The sequence below is a fragment of the Cebus imitator genome, unplaced genomic scaffold (genome assembly GCF_001604975.1).
Source record: "Cebus imitator isolate Cc_AM_T3 unplaced genomic scaffold, Cebus_imitator-1.0 Scaffold352, whole genome shotgun sequence".
In the NCBI taxonomy this organism is placed as follows: Eukaryota; Metazoa; Chordata; class Mammalia; order Primates; family Cebidae; genus Cebus; species Cebus imitator.
The window spans coordinates 2,288,605-2,312,596 of NW_016107667.1; the positions used below are offsets into that span (position 1 = coordinate 2,288,605).

Consider the following 23,992-nt stretch of genomic DNA (forward strand, 5'->3'; position numbering starts at 1 on the left):
TTTATGACAAAGGCCTCAAAAGTCCGACATAAAGAAGGATGAGCTGGAGGATGGCCCAGCCGACCTGTGTACAACAGAACCCTGGACAGCGCACGAGAAAATCTTAAAGGCCTCCTTGCTGTCCTCACGTGGGAAGTGGGGTTGCTAGGGTCAGAAGCTGGCCCAGACTTGCACCTGAAGCCTGCCTTGTTTGCAGTGGCACTGGGGTCCCCGCTTGCAATTCGGGGTGTCTCTTTAAGTGGTCCCCCAGGGATATGATGGAAAGTAAAGACAAAAGTGCCACCCAACAGAATTGCTTCTTGTGCTGGGCCCCCAGTCACCATCGGGGTGCTCTGCCTCTTCAGGGGGGCTTCATGTTCAGACCCCCTGAAGCTGCATTGCCTTGTGGTGCTTGGGGCCTTTCTTTTTGCCACTTGGCTGCTGAGGAATCCATTTCTGGAATTGGGAGCCGGGGCTGCCGCCAGGCTCGTTTGTGTTGCAGAAACCACCAATCTCGAGGGGGCCGGGGTCCTGCTTCCAGGTGTTTAGCGGAGCCGCATAGCTTTGGCAGATGCACAGCATGAGGAGGCGGCATGTGCCTCACGGGGAGAGGCAGAAGATGGGTCAGGAAGAGTCCCAGCCCGGCCTGCAGCCCGGGCAGCCTTTCTTCTGGTGGGGGGGCTCGAGGTAGAAGTGGTGGGTAAGGAAACCCCTGCAGCTGAGTGTGCTGTGGTGCCCTGGGCTGAGTGTCTTGGAGCAGAAGATGAGGCCTGGGCTGCAGCGGAAGCAGCTGTATCTGAAGATGGATGAGCCCGTGTCAAAGTGCGGGTTCCCTGCTGCTGTCCATGAAGGACCACAGGTTTGGGCTGGGTGGTGGCTGCAGCGGTAACAGGAAGTTTCAGTACTGAGGTGGCACCACGGACCCTCTGGCTGGCCAGGGTGGTGGTGGGAGAGGAAGAAGATGGGTCAGGAAGGGTCCCAGCCGGGCCTGAAGCCCGGGCCGACTTTCTTCTGGTGGAGGTGCTCGAGGTGGAAACGGTGGGTATGGAAACCCTTGTGGCTGAGTGTGCTGTGGTGCCCTGGGCTGGGTGTCTTGGAGCAGAAGATGAGGCCTGGGCTGCAGCGGAAGCAGCTAGATCTGAAGATGGATGAGCCCGCGTCAAGGTGCGGGTTCCCTGCTGCTGTCCATGAAGGACCACATGTTTGGGCTGGGTGGTGGCTGCAGCGGTAACGGGAAGTTTCAGTACTGACGTGGGACCACTGACCCTCTGTCTGGCCAGGGTGGTGGTTTCCTTTCCTGTGTCTGTGCTGTGATTACGGGGCATCAAGTGGGCCCGGGGAGATTGGAGGAGGCTTACACTGCAGCCAGCAGGAGGCCCCGGAAGGAGAGGCTGGGAATGGAGACTGGTGTCTACATGGGTAAACTTAGAGTCACGTGCCACCTGGGGTGCCAGGTTAGCAGATGTGCTGGCTGTAGGGCTGGCACTGGCTCCAGATGCAGCAACCTGCAGGCTGGGAGCAGGCAGGTCCTGGGCACCTGGTGCTGCTGTGGCTGATGCCTGGGGATGGGAAGGGCCTCTTTGCACCCCATTCAGTGGGGACCCCCACGTGGGATTACATATAGAGGGAGCAAGGGCCGCTGTGGCAGCTGCAGCAGCAGAGGTGCCAGGCCTTGGGCTTCTCGTGCTACGGTCCATGCTTGCAGCTGGGAAGGGAGCAGGAATCAGCGAGGTGGCCTGGGCTGAGTCCCGGGAGTGTGCAGAGGTGGCAGGAAGGGGGTCTGAGGAGGAGAACAGGGGGCCTGCTGACCTGTGCTTCCTCCCAGACACAGGAGGTCTAGAGGGGGACCCTGCAGCAGATGCTAGGAGGGTCACGGGGTCCGGGCGATCTTGGGACTTTCGTCTCTCCTGCTGTGCATCCGTGCTGGGTGCTTTAGGGACAGCAGGCAGAGAAGACGTCCCTGTTGCCGGTGAGGACAAAGCATGGGAAGGCAGTGAGGCTCTGCAGTCCCAGATGGCCTTGGCCTCACCCCGCAGTGCACTGTTAATGCACAGGAGTGCGGCCTTTTTCTCCAGCTCCAGGTCTTCAGCGGTGACCCGGAACCCCAGCTGTAAGGGAGGTGGCAGCATCACAGGCTCCCCTCGCCTGCGTGGCAGCAGAGGGAACTTTCGTCTACGAGGCCTAGAGGCCTGAGATGTCGGGGAGCCACTCCTGGGGGCCGGTTTCTCCTCAGGGGCTGAATCTGCTGCCTTTTCACACTGGGCCTGACCCCGAGAGACAGCCTGAGGGCTGACCTCACTCACTGTCTTTGAAGAAGTGAGGGGCAGCTGGCAGTGGGATGAGGCTGGCCCCTTCCTCCTCTTTAGCCAAGGGAAGCCCCCCGTGGAGCTGTAGGAGCTGGCGATGGCATTTCGTTTGGGGCAGCAGCTCATCCCGGAGGGCTGGGATTTCTTGTCAGGTGGGATTTCTGACCTCTGGGTATGGAGGTCTCTCTGCAGGGACCCGGGCCTGGGCACGAAGGGAGAGAGGCCTCCATTGTCCTGCAGGGGCCTAAATGCAGACCGTGCATCCCTGGTGTCCTCGGGGTCCCCTTTCTGATCATCAGGATTCTCCTGGACTCTGGGGTCCTTGTCCTGCTCAGGCATCCCTGCCCCACTCTCCTTGAGGGCCCTCAACACGATCTTCTCTGGATAGGAGTGTGGGGCACAGCTGGGTGTTGTGGGCCCCAAAATGGTGATTACCTGCTCCAGGGCCTCACGGAGAGTCCTTGTGATCAGTGCACCCGCTGAGCTGCAGGACATTCTGCTATTGCCAGCACACAGCACCGGCTTGCTGGGGTACCTGTGCCTCAAATTGAAGGCAGGATCGCCAGACGGAACACAGGGCTTGTAGGATACAGAAAACCTTGGAGTTGTTTCGACACCAGGCTGATTCCAAGTGTCTGGGTACTAGTAGGATGGCTTGCCACTCCGTCCAGGGGCAGGAGCAGCGGAGAGATCCCACAAGCAAAGTGAACTGAGGGATGAGGGCAGCAGGCTCAAGGCAACTGAGCCCTACTGGCCGGTCCTCGGCCCCGGGACGGGCCCCGGGACGGGACCCGGACAGGGATAGGGGGCACAGAGTGCCCAGGTTAACGCTTCTGGGAGCAGTGGGGTATTTTCAGATGCTTGAACTCTCGAGAGCTGGGCTCTGAGCGTCCTCTTGTCTGCTGCCAACTCGGCCAAAGGCTAAGGGAGCATTCTCCTGTTGCCAGGAAACGCATCATTCAAATCTGAGCGAGTGGGGCGCGTGCAAAGACTGGCGGGCGCAAGTGACAGATCCGCACCGGAAGGGCGACCTGACGGGATTCCCGCGGCAAGGTATGCGCGCCAGGCACCCGCTGGCAGTGGGAGTCTGGGGGCAAAATATGCGCGCGAGGCACCTGCGAGCAATGGCGGCGGGGGAGGGCGCGGGGTAGAAGGGGCGCCTGATAGGTACTGGAAGGAGAGGCGCGCGCACAAAGGACGCCAGACCTTAACGGTTTGGCCGCCAAGGTTCGCGCACAAGGCACCTGATGGCAATGGAAGGGGCGGCGCGCGCAAGAGGTACTGTAGGGAGAGGCGCGCGCACTAAGGACCTGGGACCTTAACGGCTTGGCACGGCAAGGTACCGGCACAAGGCACCTAGTGGCAACTGCGGGATTGGGGGCGGAGGACGGAGCGGCGCGCGCACTAGGTACTGGAGGAAGAGGCGAGCACAAGGGGCTCAGAATCTCTACGGATTGGCGGGGCAAGGTATGCGCACAAGGCACCTGCTTGCAAGGACAGGAAAATGGGGGTCCGGGGCTGGGCGCGCAAAATAGATACTGGAGACAGAGGCGCGCTCACAAAGGACCCAGGACGTTAAGGGATTGGTGCGGCCAGGTATGCGCAAAAGGCAGCGGCTGGCAATAGCGGAAGAAGGGTCAATGTACGCGGGCGATGCACCTGCTTCCAGTGTGGGACGGGGAAGAGCCGAGGCGGTTGGAGAGGGGCGCACAGTCGACCAGGACCAGATAGCTAGGACGGCAAGTGTGGGACACCACACCTGGCCAATGTTTTGTATTTTTTTGAATAGCCGAGGTTTCACCTTATTGTGGAGGCTGGTCTCGAAATCCTGAACTGGAGCAACCTTTCTGCTTCTGCCTCCAAAAGTGTTGGGATTACAGGCATGACCCCCACCATGCCCCGCCTAAATATTTTTGAGTTTCATAGAGATGAGTAGGTAGTAATAATAGTTCACAACTTGTAGTTATGTTTAATATCTTTTGAAATTACTCGGCCACCGCCATTGTAATTTAAAAGATTTGTTCCGCACCTGGCTTTACTTAGTCGATGAGGGTTGCAGACCCCTTGGACAACATTCCATGACTGAAGCAGTGATAATAATTACCCGCAGCTGCCTCCAGGGGGGCGCTGTGCGGAGGTTCACAAAAGGACCTGGTGGTCCCTGGTGCAGATGTGGGTGCAGCCTCCATTCTACTTTCTGACACCCCGACCACGGGGCCAGGCTTGATGTGACCCCATCACTGCTTAGCTCACTACACATTATTATTTTTTTTTGGAGAGGGAGTCTCTCTCTGTCTCAAAAAAAAAAAAAAAAAAAAAAAAAAAAAAGACCAGGAACGGTTGGTACTCATGCCTGTAATCCCAGTACTTTGGGAGGTTGAGGCAGGCAGATCACCTGAGGTCGGGAGTTCAAGACCAGCCTGGCCAAAATAGGAAACCTTGTCTTTACTAAAAATACAAAAATTAGTTGGGCATAGTGGCGGACACCTGTAGGCCCAGCTACTCGAGAGGCTGAGGCAGGAGAATCGGTTGACCCTGGCAGGCAAAGGTTGTGGTGAGCTCAGATCACGCCACTGCACTTCAGCCTGGGCAAAAGAGTGAGACTCCGTCTTACAAGACAGACAGAGACAGAGAGAGAGAGAGGGAGGGAGAGAGAGAGAGAGGGAGGGAGAGAGAGAGAGAGAGGGAGGGAGAGAGAGAGAGAAACGAGAGAGAGAGGAGAGAGAGAGAGAGAGTTGTTAATTTAATGCACTTATATGCCTGTGTTCTTCAATTTGCTTGGAGACACCCACACTTGACAGCTGGGACCATGGTCCTGATTGTGGACATGAAATATATGTTTTCTGGCAAAAAAAAAAAATAGACACAATAATTACAATTTAGTTCAACTAGAAATCCATTTGGTTTCTTCTATATTTTTCCAAATTTTTACCCTAATTTTTTTTTTCCTTTTTTTATTTCTTGAGACAAAGTTTCACTCTTGCTCCCCAGGCTGGATTGCAATGGAGTGATCATGGCTCACTGTGACCTCTGCCCTTCAAGTTCAAGTGATTGTCCTGTGTCAGCCTCCTGTGTAGCTGGGATTACAGGCAAATGCCACCATGCTTGGCTAATTTTTGTGTTTTTAGTAGAGGCAGGGTTTCACCATCTCGGACAGGCTGGTCTTGAACTACTGACCTCAAGTGATCTGCCTGTCTTGGCCTCCCAAAGTGCTAGGATTATAGGTGTGAGCCACAGTGCCTGGCCCCATTCTAATATTTTAATGATATTAGAATTATATATAAATCATTTCTGATCTCCTATACAATATCATCATTCTTGCTATGTATGTGATAATTTTTCATTTCCAGATGGTTCCAAAACTGAGAGAGGAAATATGAAATAATAAAATGGCAAGAAAGAGAAATAGTAGTTACCTTTGACATCGAGGTACCCCTTCAAAATGTTATAAATGCTATGTTCTGTAAAGTATAGAAAAAATGCACTCTTCCCTGGACACCAGAGAAATCCAAATGCATATGTTCCATTAGGATTGACAAAAAATGAAAAGCTGTGTGAAAGGATTTCATTAATCACAAATATGTGGATACAAAATTGAGTCTTTGATAAAACAAACAGCTTGTGATTTTTTGGAACTTGAAATATCCTTTATTTCTTCTGTACTTTCTGATAAAAATTTTAGAAAAGACCTGTTATTATCTAGTTTCTGGTGAGCCTGGGGACATTTTCTGCTTTTTGTTAATAAAGTTCTAAAACTACACCTTTGTGATCACCTCAAAAAGTATTTTGGAAGAAATAATTGTGTCTACTAAGTGGCATTTTTAGAAAAACCTTCTGATGATTTGGGAGGCTGAGGTGGGAGGGTGGTTTGAGGTTAGGAGTTTTGGACCAGCCTGGGCGATATAACAAGTTCCTTGTTCTTCAATAATAATAATAATAATAATTAATAATAATAATTAATTAAAATAAAAAAATTAGGCTGGTGGAGCACACCTCTAGTCCTAACGACACAGGAGGCTGAGTCATGAGGATCTCTTGAGTCCAGGAGCTTCAGGTTGCAGTGAGCCATGATCCTGCCACTGCACTCCAGACTGGGGGACATAGTAAGACTCTGAAATGAAAGAAACAGAGAGAGAACTTTTCTCAGAAAGTTTCACTACTTTTCTTGACTAAACTGAGACCATTTTTATTTCTATGGATCTCTGACTACATTCCATACACATAGATGTTATCTTACTCATATTTGGTTAAAAGACCCCATGAGGCATCCCCAATTCTCCTAGATCTCCAGATCTAATAGGCAGGGTATAAGCCAGGGGCTGTCAGCCTCAGCACTACTGATATTTTGGGGTGGATAATTCTTTAGGGAGGAAGGTTGTGCATGGTAGGATGGTTAGCAGCGTCCCTAGTCTTTACACACCAGATGGCCAAATCCATATTATGAAAAATACACTTTAGTCCCTGTGTGAGCTCTCCTTCAGTTATGTCCTGGAGTCAGGCCTGGCTTGCTGGGTTCATTTCTTTGGTGACCACTTCCACAACAGTCTACAGAAGCAAAGAGGTGCTCACTAAAAAATGGAGTAAGCTGGAAGGACACAGGAGGCTGTCTTGAGGAGCTCCCAATGGCCAGACCTGAAAGCATCTTAGCTAGAAAGTGAGTATTGACAGCATTAAATTAGAAGCCATACAATAAAGTAAGTATCGGCAAGTCTATACAGACATAAATAAACAACTGAATGAATAAAAAAGTGTAGAAGGGGGGACTAGTCAACCTTACAGAAGATTTTCAGTTGATAAATGTAGAAAGAATGAGGGAAATAGAGAATCACATTGAATCAAGAAATACAGGAATCACTGTTGCAGACAAGAATCTTCCAAGGAAACTAAAATCTCTAAGCAGAATTCTGAAAAGATGCAGGACATTGACATAACCTCAGTGTACTATCTCCAAAGTATGCCTGACCTATGAAAGTTAACAACACCATCTGGCATGGTGGCCCATACCTGTAATCCTAGCACTTTTGGGAGGCCAAGGCAGGTGGATCACCTGAGGTCAAGAGTTCAAGACCAGCCTGGCCAACATGGTGAAACCCTATCTCCACTAAAAATGCAAAAAAAAAAAAAAAAAAAAAATTAGTTGGGCATAGTGGTGCATGCCTGGAATCCCAGATACTTAGGAGGTTGAGGCAGAAGAATTGCTTGAACCTAAGAGGCAGAGCTTGCAGTGAGCAGAGATTGCACCACTGCACTTCAGTCTGGGCAACAGAACCAGAGTCCATCGAGAGAGAGAGAGAGAGAGAGAGAGAGAGGGAGAGAGAAAGACAGATAGAGAGAGACAGGAGAGAGAGAAAGAAAGAGAGAAAGAAGAGAAAGAAAGAAAGTTAACAACACCAAAAAATAACACTAACAACTTTCCCATATAAAAACATGGCAGACACTGCATGAACTTTGTGATCAAATGAATATCACCTTACAAACAAGACACAGCAACATCAGATACCCTCTGATGTGACACATGGGGGAAAAGAAAACAAAGTAATTTGTAGATTCAATGCTATCCCTATCAAGCTACCATTGACTTTCTTCATAGTATTGGAATGAAAAGAAGAGCCCATATAGCTAAGACAATCCTAAGCAAAAAGAACAAAGCTGGAGGCATCACGCTACCTGACTTCAGACTATGCTAAAAGGCTGCAGTAACAAGAATAGCATGGTACTGGCATCAAAGCAGATATATAGACCCATGGAACAGTAAAGAGGCCTCAGAAATAACACCACACATCTACAACCATCTGACCTTTGTCAAACCTGACAAAAGCAAGTAATGGGGAAAGGATTTTCTATTTATAATAAATGGTGTTGGGAACACTGGTTAGTCATTTGCAGAAAACTGAAACTGGACCCCTTCCTTTCACATTATACAAAAATTTACTGAAGATGGATTCAAGACTTAAATATAAGATTTAAAACCATAAAAACCCTAGAAGGAAACCTAGGCAGTACTGTTCAGGACATAGGCATGGGTAAAGACTTCATGACTGCAACACCAAAAGCAATTGCAACAAAACCCAAAATTGACAAATGGGATCTACTTAAACTAAAGAGCTTCTGCAGAGCAAAAGAAACTCTCATTAGAGTGAATGGGCAACCTACAGAATGGGAGAAAATTTTTGCAATCTATCCATCTGACAAAGGCTAATATCCAGAATTTACACGGAACTTAAGGAAATCTATGTAAAAAAAATCGCATCAAAAAGTGGGTGAAGGATAAGAACAGACACGTCTCAAAAGAAGGCATTTCTGTAGCCAACAAACAAATTAAAAAAAAAAACTCCTCATCACTGATAATTAGAGAAATGAAAATCAAAACTACAATGAGATATTATCTCACACCAGTTAGAATCGTGATCATTAAAAAGTCAGGAAACAGGGCAAGCATGGTGGCTCACATCTATAATTCAAGCATTTTGGGAAACTGAGACAGGTGGATCACCTGAGGTCAGGAGTTCGAGACCAGCCTGATCAACAAGGTGAAACCCCATCTCTACTAAAAATGCAAGACTAGCCAGGCATGGTGGCACATGCCTGTAATCCCAGCTACTCAGGAGGCTGAGGTAGGAGAATTGCTTGAACCTGGGAGGCAGAGGTTGCAGTGAGCAAAGATCACACCATGCAGTCCAGCCTGGGCAACAAAGAGTGAAACTCCATCTAAAATAAGATTTAAAACTACAAAAATTAGTTTTAGTGGCAGATGCCTGTAGTCCCAGCTAGTCGGGAGGCTGAGGCACAGGAATCCCTGGAACCTGGGAGGTGGAGGTTGCAGCGAGCCAAGATCAGGCCATGGCACTCCAGCCTGGGCAACAGAGCAAGATTCTGTCTCAAAAAAAAAAAAAAAAAAAAAAAAAGGATCAGGAAACAGCAGATACTGGAGAGGTTGTGGAGAAATAGAAATGCTTTTACACTGTTGGTGGGAGTGAAAATTAGTTCAGCCATTGTGGAAGACAGTGTGGGAATTCTGCAAGGATCTAGAACCAGAAATACCCTTTGACCCAGGAATCCCATTTCTAGGTATATACCCAAAGGAGTATAAATTATTCTACTGTAAAAGACACATGCACACGTATGTTCATTGCAGCACTATTTATAATAGCAAAGACTTGGAACCAATCCAAATGCCCATCAATGATAGACTGGATAAAGAAAATGTGGCACATATACACCATGGAATACTCTGCAGTCATAAAAAAGAATGAGTTCATGTCTTTTGCAAGGACATGGATGAAGCTGGAAACCATCATTCTCAGCAAACTAGCACAGGAACAGAAAACCACACACTGTGTATTCTCACTCATAAGTGTGAGTTTAACAGTAAAAACACATGGACGCAGGGAGGGGAACATCACACACCTAGGCATGTCAGGAGGTGGAGGGCAAGGTGAAGGATAGCATTAGGAGAAATACCTAATGTACGCAGGGTTTAAAACCTAGATGATGGGTTGATGAGTGCAGCAAACCACCATGGTACATGTATATCTATAGAACAAACCTGCACGTTCTGCACATGTATCCCAGAAGTGAAAGTATATATATAACAAAACCGCAATGAGATATCATCTTACCTCAGTCACAATGACTACAATTAAATGGGTGAAAAATAAAGAGCTGTTGGCAAGGATATGGAGAAAGGAGAACTCTTACACGCCTTTGGTGGGAATGTAAATTAGTACAGCTTCTATGGAAAGCAGTATGGTTCCTCAGAGAACTAAAACTAGAACTACATTTCCATGGAGCAGTCCTACTACTGGGTTATCTTCCCAAAGGAAAAGTAGTCAGTGTATCAAATACATATACCTTGATCTGTATGTTTATTGTAGCAACATTCACAATAACAAAGACATTGAATAAACCAAAGTATCCATGAATGAATGATTGGATTAAAAACGTAATTATATATACGCGATGACATACTACTCAGTCATAAAGAGAGAATGAAGTCACATATTTTATGGCAATATGGATGGAACTAGGGGTCATTTTCTTAAGAAAAACAGGCTAGATACAGAAAATCAAATATAACAGGTTCTCACTCATAAGTGGTTGCTAAAGAATGTGTTTACATGGTTGAAGAGAGTGATATGATAGACAATGATGACTTGGATGTGTGGGAGCAGAGGGGTTGAATAGTGTGATATTAATTAATAAATACAGTGCGTTTTATTTGAATAATGAATACCCTAATGTCGCGTCTTAAGCACTATAGAATGTATGTAACAAAACCAAACTTGTAATACATACATTTGTGCAAATAAAAGTTTTCAAAAATTGACGGAAAATCTAGACATACTGCTCCCCCATCCCCACCATAGAAAGAAGACTATGACCAGTGTGGCCATAGCAGAATGAATTAAGTATAGAGCAGACCCCAATTCCAGAGATAATTACAGCTCAATACATAGGACCTTAGCATAGCAAAAAATTAGCATCTTGATCTTAGAGAGTAAAAGTGGTGGCAATCAAGTGGAAAATATAGAAAAGTAATACAATTTTTAAATGGTTCTGTGGGGAATTCACTTTTGGGAAATAAATAGAGCTGCTATTTGATGTAACTTCAGCTGAGGCTTGCTGAGATGGGCTGATAGAGATGGAAGTGATGAAATTGGCTGCAGTAGGAAATGATTCTGAAGCTTGAACCTCACGATGATCACATAGCTAATTTGACTAGATGTAATGTGATGTAATAGGAAAAGAGAAGAGGCAAGAATAAATCCTAGTTTGCTTAGTTAATTAGGTGAATTATTTACCAAGACCAAATAGAGTTGAAGAGAAAGAACTTTGTAGTTGAAGGAGGGAAGAGGCAGAGGTGGGAGAAACCCCAGGAGACAGTGGGAGGTTCCTGGAAAGATTGATAGACTGTTCCCAAAACAAGGGTAGGATCAATGGTGTTAAACTGCTGAGGGGTGACAGGAGATGCAGGACTGAGAACTGATTCCTAAAATTGGTGGAATGGAGGCACTAGATGATCTTGACAGACTTGGAGTGGAAAGAACAAAGCAACTTTAATGTGTGTGTAAGAAAAAAATAGGAGGCAAGGGGATGGGCAAATAATTATATACATATGTGTTAAGAACTTTTACAATAAAAATGGCAGACAAATGATATGGTAGGAAAGAAGCACTAAGAGTCTTAGGAAGCCCTCTGTAGAAATGTAGCAGGTTTTTGCTGATGGAAATAATTTCATAGCGTATAGATGTAAGAATCAGGAGACAAAAGGGTCACATGCAGAAGCAAAATCCTTGATTGGGTAATTGGCACAGAATCAAGAGGGACGGTGAGAGATGGGGGTAGGGAGACTTCACCTATGTGAGCAGGAGAGAAGCCAGAGACCTGGGATTGATCCGAATGTGGGCTGGTCAACTTGATGGTGGTTATGGTGAGATCCTTCTATTCTGATTTTTCTGACTTTTTAGTGAATTATCTGAGGCTATCGGTGGGCACACGGGCAGTTTTCTAATACTGAACCCTCTTTGAGAAGCAGATATGCCAATCTCTGCAAGGTGTTTGATATGTACGTTATCTCATTAGTCTTCATCCTCTAAGGTAATTGCTATGATTATTCTCATTATAGATGAGGAAATTTAAGCTCTGAGAGACCAACTGGCAAGAGTCCAAAGCTAGCAAGAAAAAGAATTATGTCTTAACTAAAATCTGAGTGTCCAAATTCTTTGCTTCTTAAAACCATGCCACCTCCTTGATGAAATCCACTCAGTTTTCATTGAAGAATGGTGAGGAACTTCGGGAGGGAAAGAAGGGATAACTGTTAGAATCGGGTAAATGGGATAGAGCGGGTCCTGGGGATAAGAAGCATGCAACCATATTCATTCCCTTGAAAACCAAACTCAGTTTCTTCTAAATTATAAGGATTTCATTCAGCTTCTGGGACTTTTTTGCATTTGTTGTGTTTTTCATCCTTTAGATTACTGGAATATCACTGGATAATCTAAAAACAATGTTAAAATTTCAAGTTGTGCAATGGAAGTCAGGGACGGGCCAGGTGTGGTGGCTCACACCCATAAGCCCAACACGTTGGGAAGCCGAGGCAAGCGGATCACTTGAAGTCAGAAGTTTGAGCCTAGTCTGGCCAACAGGGGGAATTCCCATTTCAACTAAAAATACAAAAAAAAAAAAAAATAGCTGGCCGTGATGGTGGACACCTGTAATCTCAGCTATTCTGAAGGCTGAGGCAGGAGAATAGCTTGAACCCAGGAAATGCAAGTTGCAATGAGCCGAGACTGCACCACTGCACTCCAACCTGGGTGATAGAGCGAGACTCTATCTTGGTTGGTGGGGGGAATAGAAATCGGAAGTAGAGAAACAGGACAACATTTTCCGTGGAAGCTGGCTAAATTAGGATTAAGGAGGAAGAAAACTAAACTAATTACAATTAAGGAGAAGGGGTCGTAGATGTTTTTATAATGTGTTCTTGGTCCTCACATTCCACATTCACAAACACTGAGAAAGAGACCACAATCAGAAATTGCAAGCTGATTATTTTATTGGTATATTAAAGGTAAAGTTATGATGACATTGTTCCAATGTCATGGCATTTGATGCAATTGAATTATTTGAATAATGGATATCTTCTGATTCACTTCCTGAAAGAAACAAACAAGGAATTTCACAGAGCAGACTTGGGATGGCAGGAAATGTCTAATTCCTCACTGAGTTTCTGCAGTAGAGTACATGAGCCCACCCTCTCTCTCCATATCACTTCTACCTCTTGTTTCCTTCCTAATTTTTTCTGCGTTCACCCTTTTGGTGCCCTGGCACACAATGTGAAAGTGTTGCTTAGAAGACGAAGAGAGAAGATCATTCTTAGGTTGTTATGACTCCTTGCTGTTGAATTTGTTCAGGTATATATTTACACAGATGGTAACTGGAACATACTCTATAATAGTGGGAAGCTTAAACCACCCTGAGTGTCCAGTGGTGGATTGATTAAAGAAATCATGGCACAGCCACAAGATGAAGTAGTATAAAATTATAAAAACTAACAGAAAACCACTGAAGAAATGTACTTAATGTGGAAATTATCAAAGGAATGTATTTTTAAATGACAGACATATGTACCGGCATATAAATTATAGCAATAGTTCTAAGGGAAAAATATTACAAATGTCTAATACACATAAATATTTCAAAAAGAAGATGACATAAAGAGTGGTGGATTTCTGAAAGACTGCAGACAGGTAAGATGAGATATGCATTTAAATTTAGCTTCATATTTTTCCATTCCATTACATATTTTTTGTTAACTTAATCACGTACTTATTGAAAAGTAAGTATTTATAAAATGAGACACCATTTAGCTACCGAAAGTTCAGGGACCATTTTTCAGGAATAATGGACTAGAGAAGCTGGTGTGAGGCAGGACTGAGCAAACCATGCTTAAATATAAAACTTTAAATGATAGATCTCTGAGTTTGTGGTCAGAAACCAGAGCGCCAGAGAGAGAGAACATGGTACTGCTCCCTCGTTGCCAACACAATTTAAGACAGACTATTTGGAATGTTGTTTCTCAACATCAGAATTTCTTAAAGAGTTTGTTAGAAATACAGGGTCTTGTTACCCTATTCTGGAATATCTGAATACAAGTCTTTAGAAATAAGGTCTAGGACATTGCAATGTCAGCGGCTTTTAGTTGATTCATTGTCACAATAAAGCTGGAGAGCTACAGCACTTAGAGCCCTTGGTGAAGAATACGCTGGAATCATACCTGTCATTGAAGCCCAGATCACTGGGGAGGCTGTTCCTGGGGAGGCGGTCCCTGGGGAGGCGGTCCCTGGGGAGGCAGTCCCTGGAGACCTCTGGGTGGTCTTCCCCCTTGAGGAGGTGGAGGCGGTCCCTGGGGAGGTGGCCCCTGGGGAGGCGGTCCTTGGAGAGATCTGGGTGGCCCTCCCCCTTGAGGAGGTGGGGGTGGTCTGTGTGGCTTTCCTGGAGGAGGTGGCGGACCTTGGGGCTTGTTGCCTTCTTGTGGGGGTGGCCTCTGCTGAGGCCCATTATCCTGGCTTCCATTACCAGCAGGGGGCTTAGGTGGGTGTCCTCCAAAAGGCGGTCTCTGAGGCTTCTCATCTGAGCTCTGGTTTGAGTCTCCTCCGTCTGTGTGAAGTGACACCAGAAGAGCCAAGTTCAGTGATAGAAGAACCTCCTCCCTTTATACCTCTCTATCCTTAGCACACTGTCCCTGTCTCCCAGAACGTGCCTGTCAACTACTAACATCCCTTTTGCTTAAGGCTTTCATAGGCAGAGTTCCTTTCATCCACATCTGGGTCATGAAAAGTCTCATTTCTTTGTGCCTGGGACAAGTATGTCTATTAGAAATTAGCCAAAAAATAAAGATTTACAAAAAGGTCTTGGATATGTTAGAATCCCCAGATGGGGAAAAATATAAATGCACGAGAAACATCAGTCAAGCGGCCAGTCATGATCCCAACTGCCACAATAACTTGCTGACTGAATTCCTGGGCACCGGGCTCCAAGACCCAAGTAAAGAAATACAAAGACAGAGAAGAGAGAGACTGAAAGCCCACACAGGATTCACCGAATAGTGCGGCAAACTTTTATCAGCTACGGTAATGCAGCTGAGTGGGGAAATGTACAAAAATGAGACCCAGACACTAATTTCTTTGCATTTCCAGCGAAGCCATAGAACTCTGAAGTGGAACGCTGGGGGAGAAGGAAGCGGTTGAGGGGCTGTCAGTATAAGGAGGGGTCAGGATGAGGACGCTGCCCATTTGTCTGTCATCTCCCATCAGACACTCCCGGCCTGGGGGAAGGTCAGCCCACTCCTGTTGTCATCTAAGCCAAGCATCTCTGCCATTCAATTTGGTTGCCCTGCTCATGGTCCCAGAGTCAAGGCTGCATGAAGATAGGATGTATCACTGGAGCACTGACATTAATCAATTCCTGAAAGGAAAGTGTTGATGAGAAGACACTGGGGAACTGATCAATTCGTAAGCAGAAAAAGAGAGTCAAAACAGATTGAGAATGAACTGGGATTTACCTGATATTAGGGAGGGAGCTTGTTCCTGGCTGACATCTAGAAGAGAAGCACAGATGATGAGAAAAGTTACATCTGGAATCTTTCAAGACTCACAAGTGTTCTACAGGGAAACGGGACTTCTGACCACACCCATGCATCCCCTAGGTTAACTGGTCAGCCACCGTCTGTGAAGCTGCTGGAAGGGGAGGAAGGAGGAAGGTGTAAGGGGAGGCAGGGTTGTTACTCCACAGAGCAACAGCCATGAACTCGACACAGAAGCTCCCCTTTTCTTCCTCCCTAGGATCCCTCAAGACTTAATACAAATGTAGTTTACACATGCCAGACACTTCAGTGTGATATTTTGGTATTGTTATGCCCTAATTCTCCTATAAATATATTGCTTATGTTCATATGCTTTCTCAATAGGAGTAATCAGAAGTAATCATTTCAATACAGTCTTACCCATACCACTCCCAGCACATTGAAATGCTGCATGCAGGGGAGAGAAAAATGACAATGATTGGCTCTGATATTTCTACATCTCTAGGTAGACAGAGACAGGTGTTTTACCCAATTCTCTGTCTCTGCAGTATCTCTGATGTGTGTTTACCTTCATCATCGATGCTGATCCACCATCAGCAAGGCCACCATCATCCCATCTACTTACTGAGATGACGACAGGATCTTCACAGCTGGACTTCCCTGACTCTGTCTTGCATTCCCCACTGCATCCTTCACAGCACAGTCATATCTCTCTATAAATGCAAATCTTACCTTCTCGTTCCCCTGGTACACATTCTTTATTGCATTTTCATTGTATATTAAATAAATTAGAAGCCCTTGGTGTGGAATGATGACACAACAGGTCACCTGATCCTAGGCATGAAAACTCTGCAGCCCCTTCTGTGTTTTCATTCTCCTCTCTTTCCACTAATTACCGCTGTTACCTCCTAAGCCCCAACCAGAGTAACCGCATCTGCTCCCCCTTCTGTTTTACCTTCACTTAAGCTCTGAGCTGAGGTCAGGGCCAGGAGGGCCACTGATAGCAGAATCAGCAGCATCTTGCAGGAGGGTCTGGAGTTGCCCTCAACTCTGTGCTAGGAGAAACGTGGCAGCTCCTTTTATACAGAGGAGCAGAACAATGGCGACTTTGAGCTCCACACTGGATGGGACTCGCCACACCGAGACTGGGTTCTGCTTTGTTGATTGCAGATCAGATGTGTCCCTTATTTACCTTTGGGACTGTATCCCAGAGGGATGGATTGGGTGGATGTTGTTTGTGCCTTATTTCTAAAAGGTACAACTATGAATTGAACAAAGGCTTTAAAGGAACTGTGTCCAAGCAATCAGCACTGTGTCGTAATTGAAAGTCAGACATCATTAGAGTTTCAGTCTTTTTAATAAGACTATTATCTGCTTTTCACTGTACTGTTTATTGGTGTGTATGTGTGTATGAGCAGCAAAGCTCCTCATAGCCACCAGTGAAGATGGTCAATATATCTGGCTTTTTTTTTAGCCTATTTCCATCTCTTGTGATGTGTATGTAAAGATAATTTCACATTTAGCTACATTTTTGATGCGATAGTGATGGTTTCTGCTATCTGTGAGATGTGTGAGGACAGCACACCTCTGGGCACACAAAGATGACAGAAAGCTGTCCTGCAGCCTGCTCAGGGGATTGTCCAAGCTTCTCTGGATCTCACACAGCTCTGGCAAGGCTTGGTGTTGTGCAACATAAAAAGGCCAAAATTGTGAATTTTAAAGTATCTACAGGGGTTATTAAGGCAAAATGGACACAGAAACCACCACGAAATTCCGAGACCTGAGAAAACTGAACACACTGTTCCTTGAGGGAGCCACACAATGTCACATCGCCAAAACTTCTTTCATTCACTTCTTTTTCTCTAGGATATTCTATAAAATGTACCCTCTTCCTCATTTCTTCTTCACACCACTGATAATTAAGTAGCCACAACTCTACATTCAAATAAGGTAATCAGATACCCCCCAATAAATTCTCACTTGTATTGTATAGGTTTTCTTGGTTTAGTCACCGTTTGTGTTACCTGTTTTCTCAGATTGTTCTTCCACAAACAGTATTTTTTCTACAATATTCCCATATGCATTCCTCCCCACGTTCTTTCTGGTACTTCTTTGTTCATATTTTATGAGTCAAGTTCACTATGTGTATTTTAACTCACATATCTGGCTTTTCCCCCATGAATTTGGTGAGATTTCCTTTATTTAATCTTCTAAGTAACAGGCGGTAGTAGTCGTCACTATCTTTGTTTCATTCTTGTCTGTGTAATTTCACAATAAATGTTGTGTTTCCAAAAGCCCTAACAGAGTCCTGCCATGGTAGCTCTTGTTTCAGCTGCTGATTGTCCTGTTATACCTAGTAAATCCCTGCTCACCAGTTCATGGAATATACAGGCGAGTCAATATCAACAACTGCCATTTACCACTTAGACCTTCAGTGTGTCTCGTGTACTTGTTCACATTTTGTGTACAGCTGGTTTTAATTTGAGGACAGCTTGGTTGGAGGTATGATGAGGGTGGAGAGGATGTGTGACAGTAAATCATAAAGACAGACCTCATGACCACTGTGGATGGGTAGATCCTGGGCTGTGCAGAAGAGGGTCTGGTCTGGCCCTTCAGAAGGTTTACAGGTAATAGCACAGGAAGACTTCATAATATAAAACATTTTGCTACAGTACTACAGGTAACTTTGCCCTTGCAAGGGAACCAGGAAGATCGCTATTTTCCATGGCATAAATATAGGCATACTTGAAGGGGAAATACATTATTAATTGGCAATTCTTCTCTGGTTTGGTAGGAAGTGAATTGGTTCTAGCTGAGCTTCATGAACTTTATCTTAGGCAGAGAGTAGTTGCTTGGTCCAGCAGGTCCCACCGTGTTATCGAGATTTGTGTCTCTGGTCTCACCAGACACTATTTTCCATAGGAAATGGAGATGAGCAATCCTGCCTAGGTGGCTTACGTTAGATCATCAGGTAACAAAGGAATGTCAGAGAAAAGGAGCAGCAAAGACGCCAGGCAAACATTGCCTGATAACGTGGCCAACTGAGGTTGCTGCAGGCCTGATGCAAGACAGACTTGACATTGGAGGAGAGAACAGGAAGAGAACAGGTAATGCCCCTAAAGGTCACTCACCTCAGGCCCTTTTTCTGACCTTCTCCAATGTCAGAAATGAGCAAAGTGTTTTAGGAAAGCATAAATATCAGCTATGCACTCCAGACACAACAAAAACAGAAGTGATGGAAGAACTGAAAGGACAATGTCTGTGAGTGAGGGTGGGTGGAAGGGAGAAGCAGGACTGCAGCAGGCGCTTGGGCACCTAGAGGTGAGTGGCAGCCCTCAGCACTCCACTTGCCTTCTATAATGGATGTTCATATTCTTAGGTTCTGCAGTAACAGTGTTCAACATGTGGAATTTTAGGAAACACAACTCAGCCCTCATAACAACTCCCAACCTTTTCTAAGTCACAGGTGTTCAGTGGCTCAAAAATCCTCACTTCCTTTACCCACTGACCATTAGCAAATTGTCTTGCCTCCAGTTTCAACATGCATTCAAAATGCAATTACATGCATAATCTTTACTAGAAAGTATAGCTGAGGCCGTGATGCTGTCTCCTGAAGGACGTTCACATCCTCAGCTGCTCTTGGTAACGTTCTACCCCAGCACGTCCCATGTCAATTCCCCTCATATCAGTCATTTAACAGTAGGAATTAGATCATAACACTTTTATGCTTCAAATGCTCTTAGGTTTCCTTCTGTACTTGTAATAAGATCCAAATTTCATCCTCAGCTCTCTCTTACCCACATGTCTCTCTCTTTGTGACGACTGTGAATGGAACAGAAAGCAGAATCTTCCTCAGCTTACTGTGTTCATTGCATAAACTAACCATTCTGATAATGCAGTTGTGTTTGAGAATTCAGCTTTGCTTTGACTTGTCTAAAAACTTTGGTTACACTAATATGATAGTCATCTTTATATTTTTATTTGATGTTAATGCTCCATAAACATATATTTCACAATTTGAGCATATTTATATTCTTTCCATTTATCCTAGCAAAGGCTGGTTATAATAGAAAACATTTCGTGAGCATTTACTATATAATATGAAATCTTCAGAATCTTCATGTTAGGGAGGTGTAATTGTATTATTTTCTTAATTTTGTAGATAAGGCGACTTAGGTGCGTGTCTAGTTTCGTATACAGGTAGTGGTCAGTTCTCAGACCTGAGTTCTTGCCTACGGGGCTCCACCGGTTACTTCTTCTTCATTCATTCATTTCTTTACTAGAAAGTGAGAGGAAATGAGGTTCAGAGAAATAAGACAAGTTTCTCTTGGAATATTTCCAAGGTTAAATTTTCCTAAGCCTTTAATAGATAAACTGAGAAAAAAAACATATTGTCCTGAGTAAAAATATTTATTTGAAATCATAATCACATTTTAAAAGTTTTCTAGTTTATTGAGAGTTTTTAGTACAAAGGGCTGTTGAATTTTGTCGATGGCCTTCTCTGAATCTATTGAGATAATCATGTAGTTTTTATCTTTGGTTCTGTTTATATGACGGATTACGTTTATAGATTTGCCTATGTTGAACCAGACTTGCATCCCAGTTAGAATCATGCAAATTGAACCAACTGACAAATTGCAGTGTTGGCTATTGTTGGTACTGCTAGTCATCACTCATCTTCTCTTAGAGTATAAAGAAGATGAATTTATTCCTGGCAATCAGATGTGAATCATCTGTCACTGTAGGCTTTAGGTTCAACATTAACTCATTCCTTCTTGAAATGAGGAACGCGTCATTGGATATGTGAACTGCTGATGTCAACTTACCACGTGCCAAGTAGGACGACTTTTTGGGCACCATCAATGATTTCACCTTCTTCCACCCCAGCTTCATCATCAATCTGATGTTCGTACTCAGTGTAATTTTAGAAGAATTCATGTTGTTCTTGTAGGGGTTCTTTTGAAACTGGTATCTTATTTTTCTAGATGTCTCAAACTAGCTCCTGTTCACACATGTTATAGCAAGTCTTTCTGAGTTCTTTTTGGTGCAAAAAAATTTGGAATCCATTCGTGGTATTTCCTAATAGAATATACATTTTCCATTAACATTTTAACAACCCATTGCATTTAGGAAGGTATCCTAATACAATAAGGTCTACTGCAGGTAACTTAGACTTTTCCAGCTGACTAGACAGCTTGGTTTCTTGGTTCTGCCCTAGCATAAATAGGCATGTGTTTTGAAGGTGGAATATAACACTGGTGGCCAAATATTCTCCAGCTTCATGAAAAGTGTCACATTCGTAAATGAGCTTCACATGCTTTAAGAGAGAAACAGAGAGCTTGGCCCTAGCGGGTGTGCTGATGTTCTTGAACGATTTTCTCCGGCATCACGAAACATTATTTGGAAAGAGACGCTGTAGATGGGCAGTCTGACCTAGGTAACTCATGGTGGCCCATCAGATAGGGAAGGAAGGCAAGAGAGAAGCAGAGGGGAGTGCCAGGCAGATGTGCCTCTGTGGTTGAGTCACTGGGGAAGCTGCAGTCCTGGTTGGAGGCAGGCTTCTCCTCATCTGCTGAGTACAGGAAGACAAGAGGTGATGCTTCCAAATATCACTCAGCTCACACCCTATTCCTGACCTTCTCCTATGTCAGAAATGAGTGAAAGAGATTGCATATCAGGAAGGAGTAAATATTAGGTACAAAGCTACCAAAGACAACCAAAGCAGAGGTTACCAAAGAACTGAAAATGACAGTGTCACTCATTTAGGATGGGGTCAAAGCAGGGAGCAGGATTACAACAGGAGCTTAGGCACTTGTACCTGAGTCAAACACCTCAGCAATTCACTTGCCACTTAAAATAAATGTAAACTTATTTGTGCCAAGCAGGACTCTTGATTTCTGTGTTCTAAAACCTGTTCTCCCCAGAATTTCTTCATTATAGCTGTCAAAACAGAATATCACAGACTGGGCATTCTTAAACAACAGAAATTACTTCTCAACAGTTCTGGATGCTCAAATTCCACAATGAAGGAGCCAGCAGGCTCAGTTCTGCTGGGGTCTGTCTGTTTGGCATCCAGATATCTGCCTTCTTGCTGCATCCTCAAATGGGGCTGTGTCTGTGCATACTTACTTCTTGTGTCTCTCTGAGTGCAAATTTACAGTTCTTAGAAAGAATTTCCACTTCTTATAAAGACACCAATTTCACTGGATTTAGTGCCACTGAAACTGCCTTATTTTAGCATTATCACCTCTTCGTAGGGCTGTTTTCTAAACACAATCATATTCTAAGGAAGAGGAGGTTTGCTGTTAATTTTTTCTTACATATTCCTGTCATATTTTGCTAAATATTTGATTATATCGGGATCATTTCTTTGGAACTTTGAGCTCTGTGAAGACAATACAAACCTGGCCATTCATGGCTGACAGAAGGTTGGCCCTTAGCCTGATCAGACCCACACAGATTGTCAAATATTCTTTGGATCTGGCTATAATAAGAAAAGACTTGGTGTTGTGGGATGCAGCTCTCTTAACACGTTCTGTTATAATATTCATGGGGAGGTTAAACCAACGTTGGCCACAAAAACTCTCAGGGGTTTCTAGAAATGAACAGAATGAACACACAGTTCTTGAATGAGCCATCCTATTTTACGTCTTTAAGAGTTTTTCCTTGCTGTGTCCCTTTGATAGACTGTTTCATCAGATTCAGTTTGGGCTTTACGTCTTTTAGGAATTTTGTTGCTGTTGTTTTTGATATAGGCTCTCGTTCTGTCAAGCAGACTGCAGTGTGGTGTCATGAATGATCATAGCTTACATATCCTTGAACGCGCATTCTCAGGGGACTCCCCCCACTTCAGCTCTCGAGTTGCTTGAATTATAGGTTCATAACACCATGCCCATTTATTTTTTTAAAAATTATTTAAAATTTATTTGAAGAGATGGGGCCTCACTTTGTTGCTCAGGCTGGTTTTGAACCCCTGACCTCAAGGGATCCTCCCATCTCATCCTCCCAAAGTCCTGGGATAACAGGCATGAGTCACCATGGCCCATTGTTCTTCTAGGAAAATTTTTCAATGAGTGTCTGCAATTATATACTCAAATAAGATAGTCTGGTATCCACATAAAAGCCTCCAGTGTATTGCGTTGATCTATTTCTTAGTACCTGTGTTATTTGTCCCTGAGATTGTTCTTCCACACAGAAAACTTTCTTTTTTGCCATATTCTGAAACTAATCTCTCCCCACTCTCTTTATAAAATGTATTTGTTGACATTTTGTGTTCTAAATCAATCTTCCCTGTGTTTACTTTTCATGTTACACCTGGACTCTTTTTAAATACATTTGGAGATATTATTGAAATCTACTCTTCTAAGTAAGCATCTGTAATTCTTACTGCTGTCTTTTTATTTTTGTTTTAAAAATTTGGATCAACATACTGTGTTTCCAAAGTATTTTTACTGAGTTTGTGTTGGTAGCTCTCTTTTTCTCTGCTGGCTTTTCTGTTATATCAAGGAGTTCCTGCCCATCCTTTTGTTCTTTTCTTGGAAAGTGTAGGTTAGTCAGTATCAACAGCTGCCACTTACCATTTCAGGCCTTTGATAAGTCTTGTGCTTCATTCAGTTATTGTTGAGGGATCGTGATCTTCAGAATGACCTTGTTAGAGGTATGGTGGGTGTGGATGTGACTGGAAATCCTAAAGACAGGCCACTTGATCAGTTGAATGAGCGGCTCCTGTATTGTGCACATAAGAATCTGTTCCTGCCCTTCCAGAAGGGTCTGAGAATACAAGGGGATTTCAAAAAGTTTGTGAAAGAATGCAATTGCAATATGAAAGTAGACATTATAAACTTACTTCTTAATACAAGCTCCATCACATTCAAGGAGTTTTGCAAGTAATAATACAAGTAATTTAGCCTATCTATAAAGAATTGAGGGTCCTGGAAATTTCTCCACATAAATACTGTCTTTTCACATTATCAACTGAAGAAAACAGACTACACTTTGAAGATATTTTAGTATTAGAAAAAAGAAGTCCAAAGACGTTGCATCACACTGTAAGTTGGAAGCCTAGTGATTTTCTTTCTTTTTTCTGTTTTCTTTGCATAGCTTAGGGAACAGGTCATGTTTGGTTACATAAATGAGTTCTTTAGTGCTGATTTGTGACATGTGGTTTCACCATCACCCAGTCAGTAGACACTGAACCCAATTTGTAGTCTTTTATCCCTTACCCCTTTATCACTCATTCCCCCTTAGTTCCCAAAGTCCATTGTGTCATTCTTATGCCTTTGCATCCTCATAGCTTGGCTCCCATTTCTAAGTGAGAACATAGGATATTTGGTTTTCTATTCCTAAGTTACTTCACTTAGAATGATAACATTGACTTAAGAGAGAGTTTGGAGAAAGTTAGCTGAAACGTCAGCAGGTAAATACTCATTAGAGCTTCAGCAGAGAGTCCTTGTCCATCACAACGATGCTCCTGCTCATTCCTCTTATGAAACAAGGGCAATTTGGCCAGACTTTTGATGGAAAATCACTAGGCATCCAATCTCATCCATTTATCTGCTAAGTATTTGGCTAACTTTCTCCAAACTCCAAACTCTCATAATTCAATGTTTTCATACTTTGGTCCTTC

The 23,992-nt window shown here is 44.2% G+C and overlaps 1 protein-coding gene across 1 annotated transcript; it reads right to left on the reverse strand.

The window, feature by feature from the left end:
• Positions 1 to 12,816: 12,816 nt before the first annotated feature.
• On the reverse strand, positions 12,817 to 16,429 carry LOC119467921 (salivary acidic proline-rich phosphoprotein 1/2-like). Its single transcript, XM_037730550.1, has 4 exons — positions 16,322 to 16,429; positions 15,346 to 15,381; positions 14,059 to 14,441; positions 12,817 to 12,937 (listed from the first exon to the last, which is right to left on the reverse strand). Exons 1-3 carry the CDS (start codon positions 16,383 to 16,385, stop codon positions 14,077 to 14,079), a joined length of 465 nt encoding a protein of 154 aa, XP_037586478.1. The 5' UTR covers positions 16,386 to 16,429; the 3' UTR covers positions 12,817 to 12,937; positions 14,059 to 14,076.
• Positions 16,430 to 23,992: the final 7,563 nt, after the last annotated feature.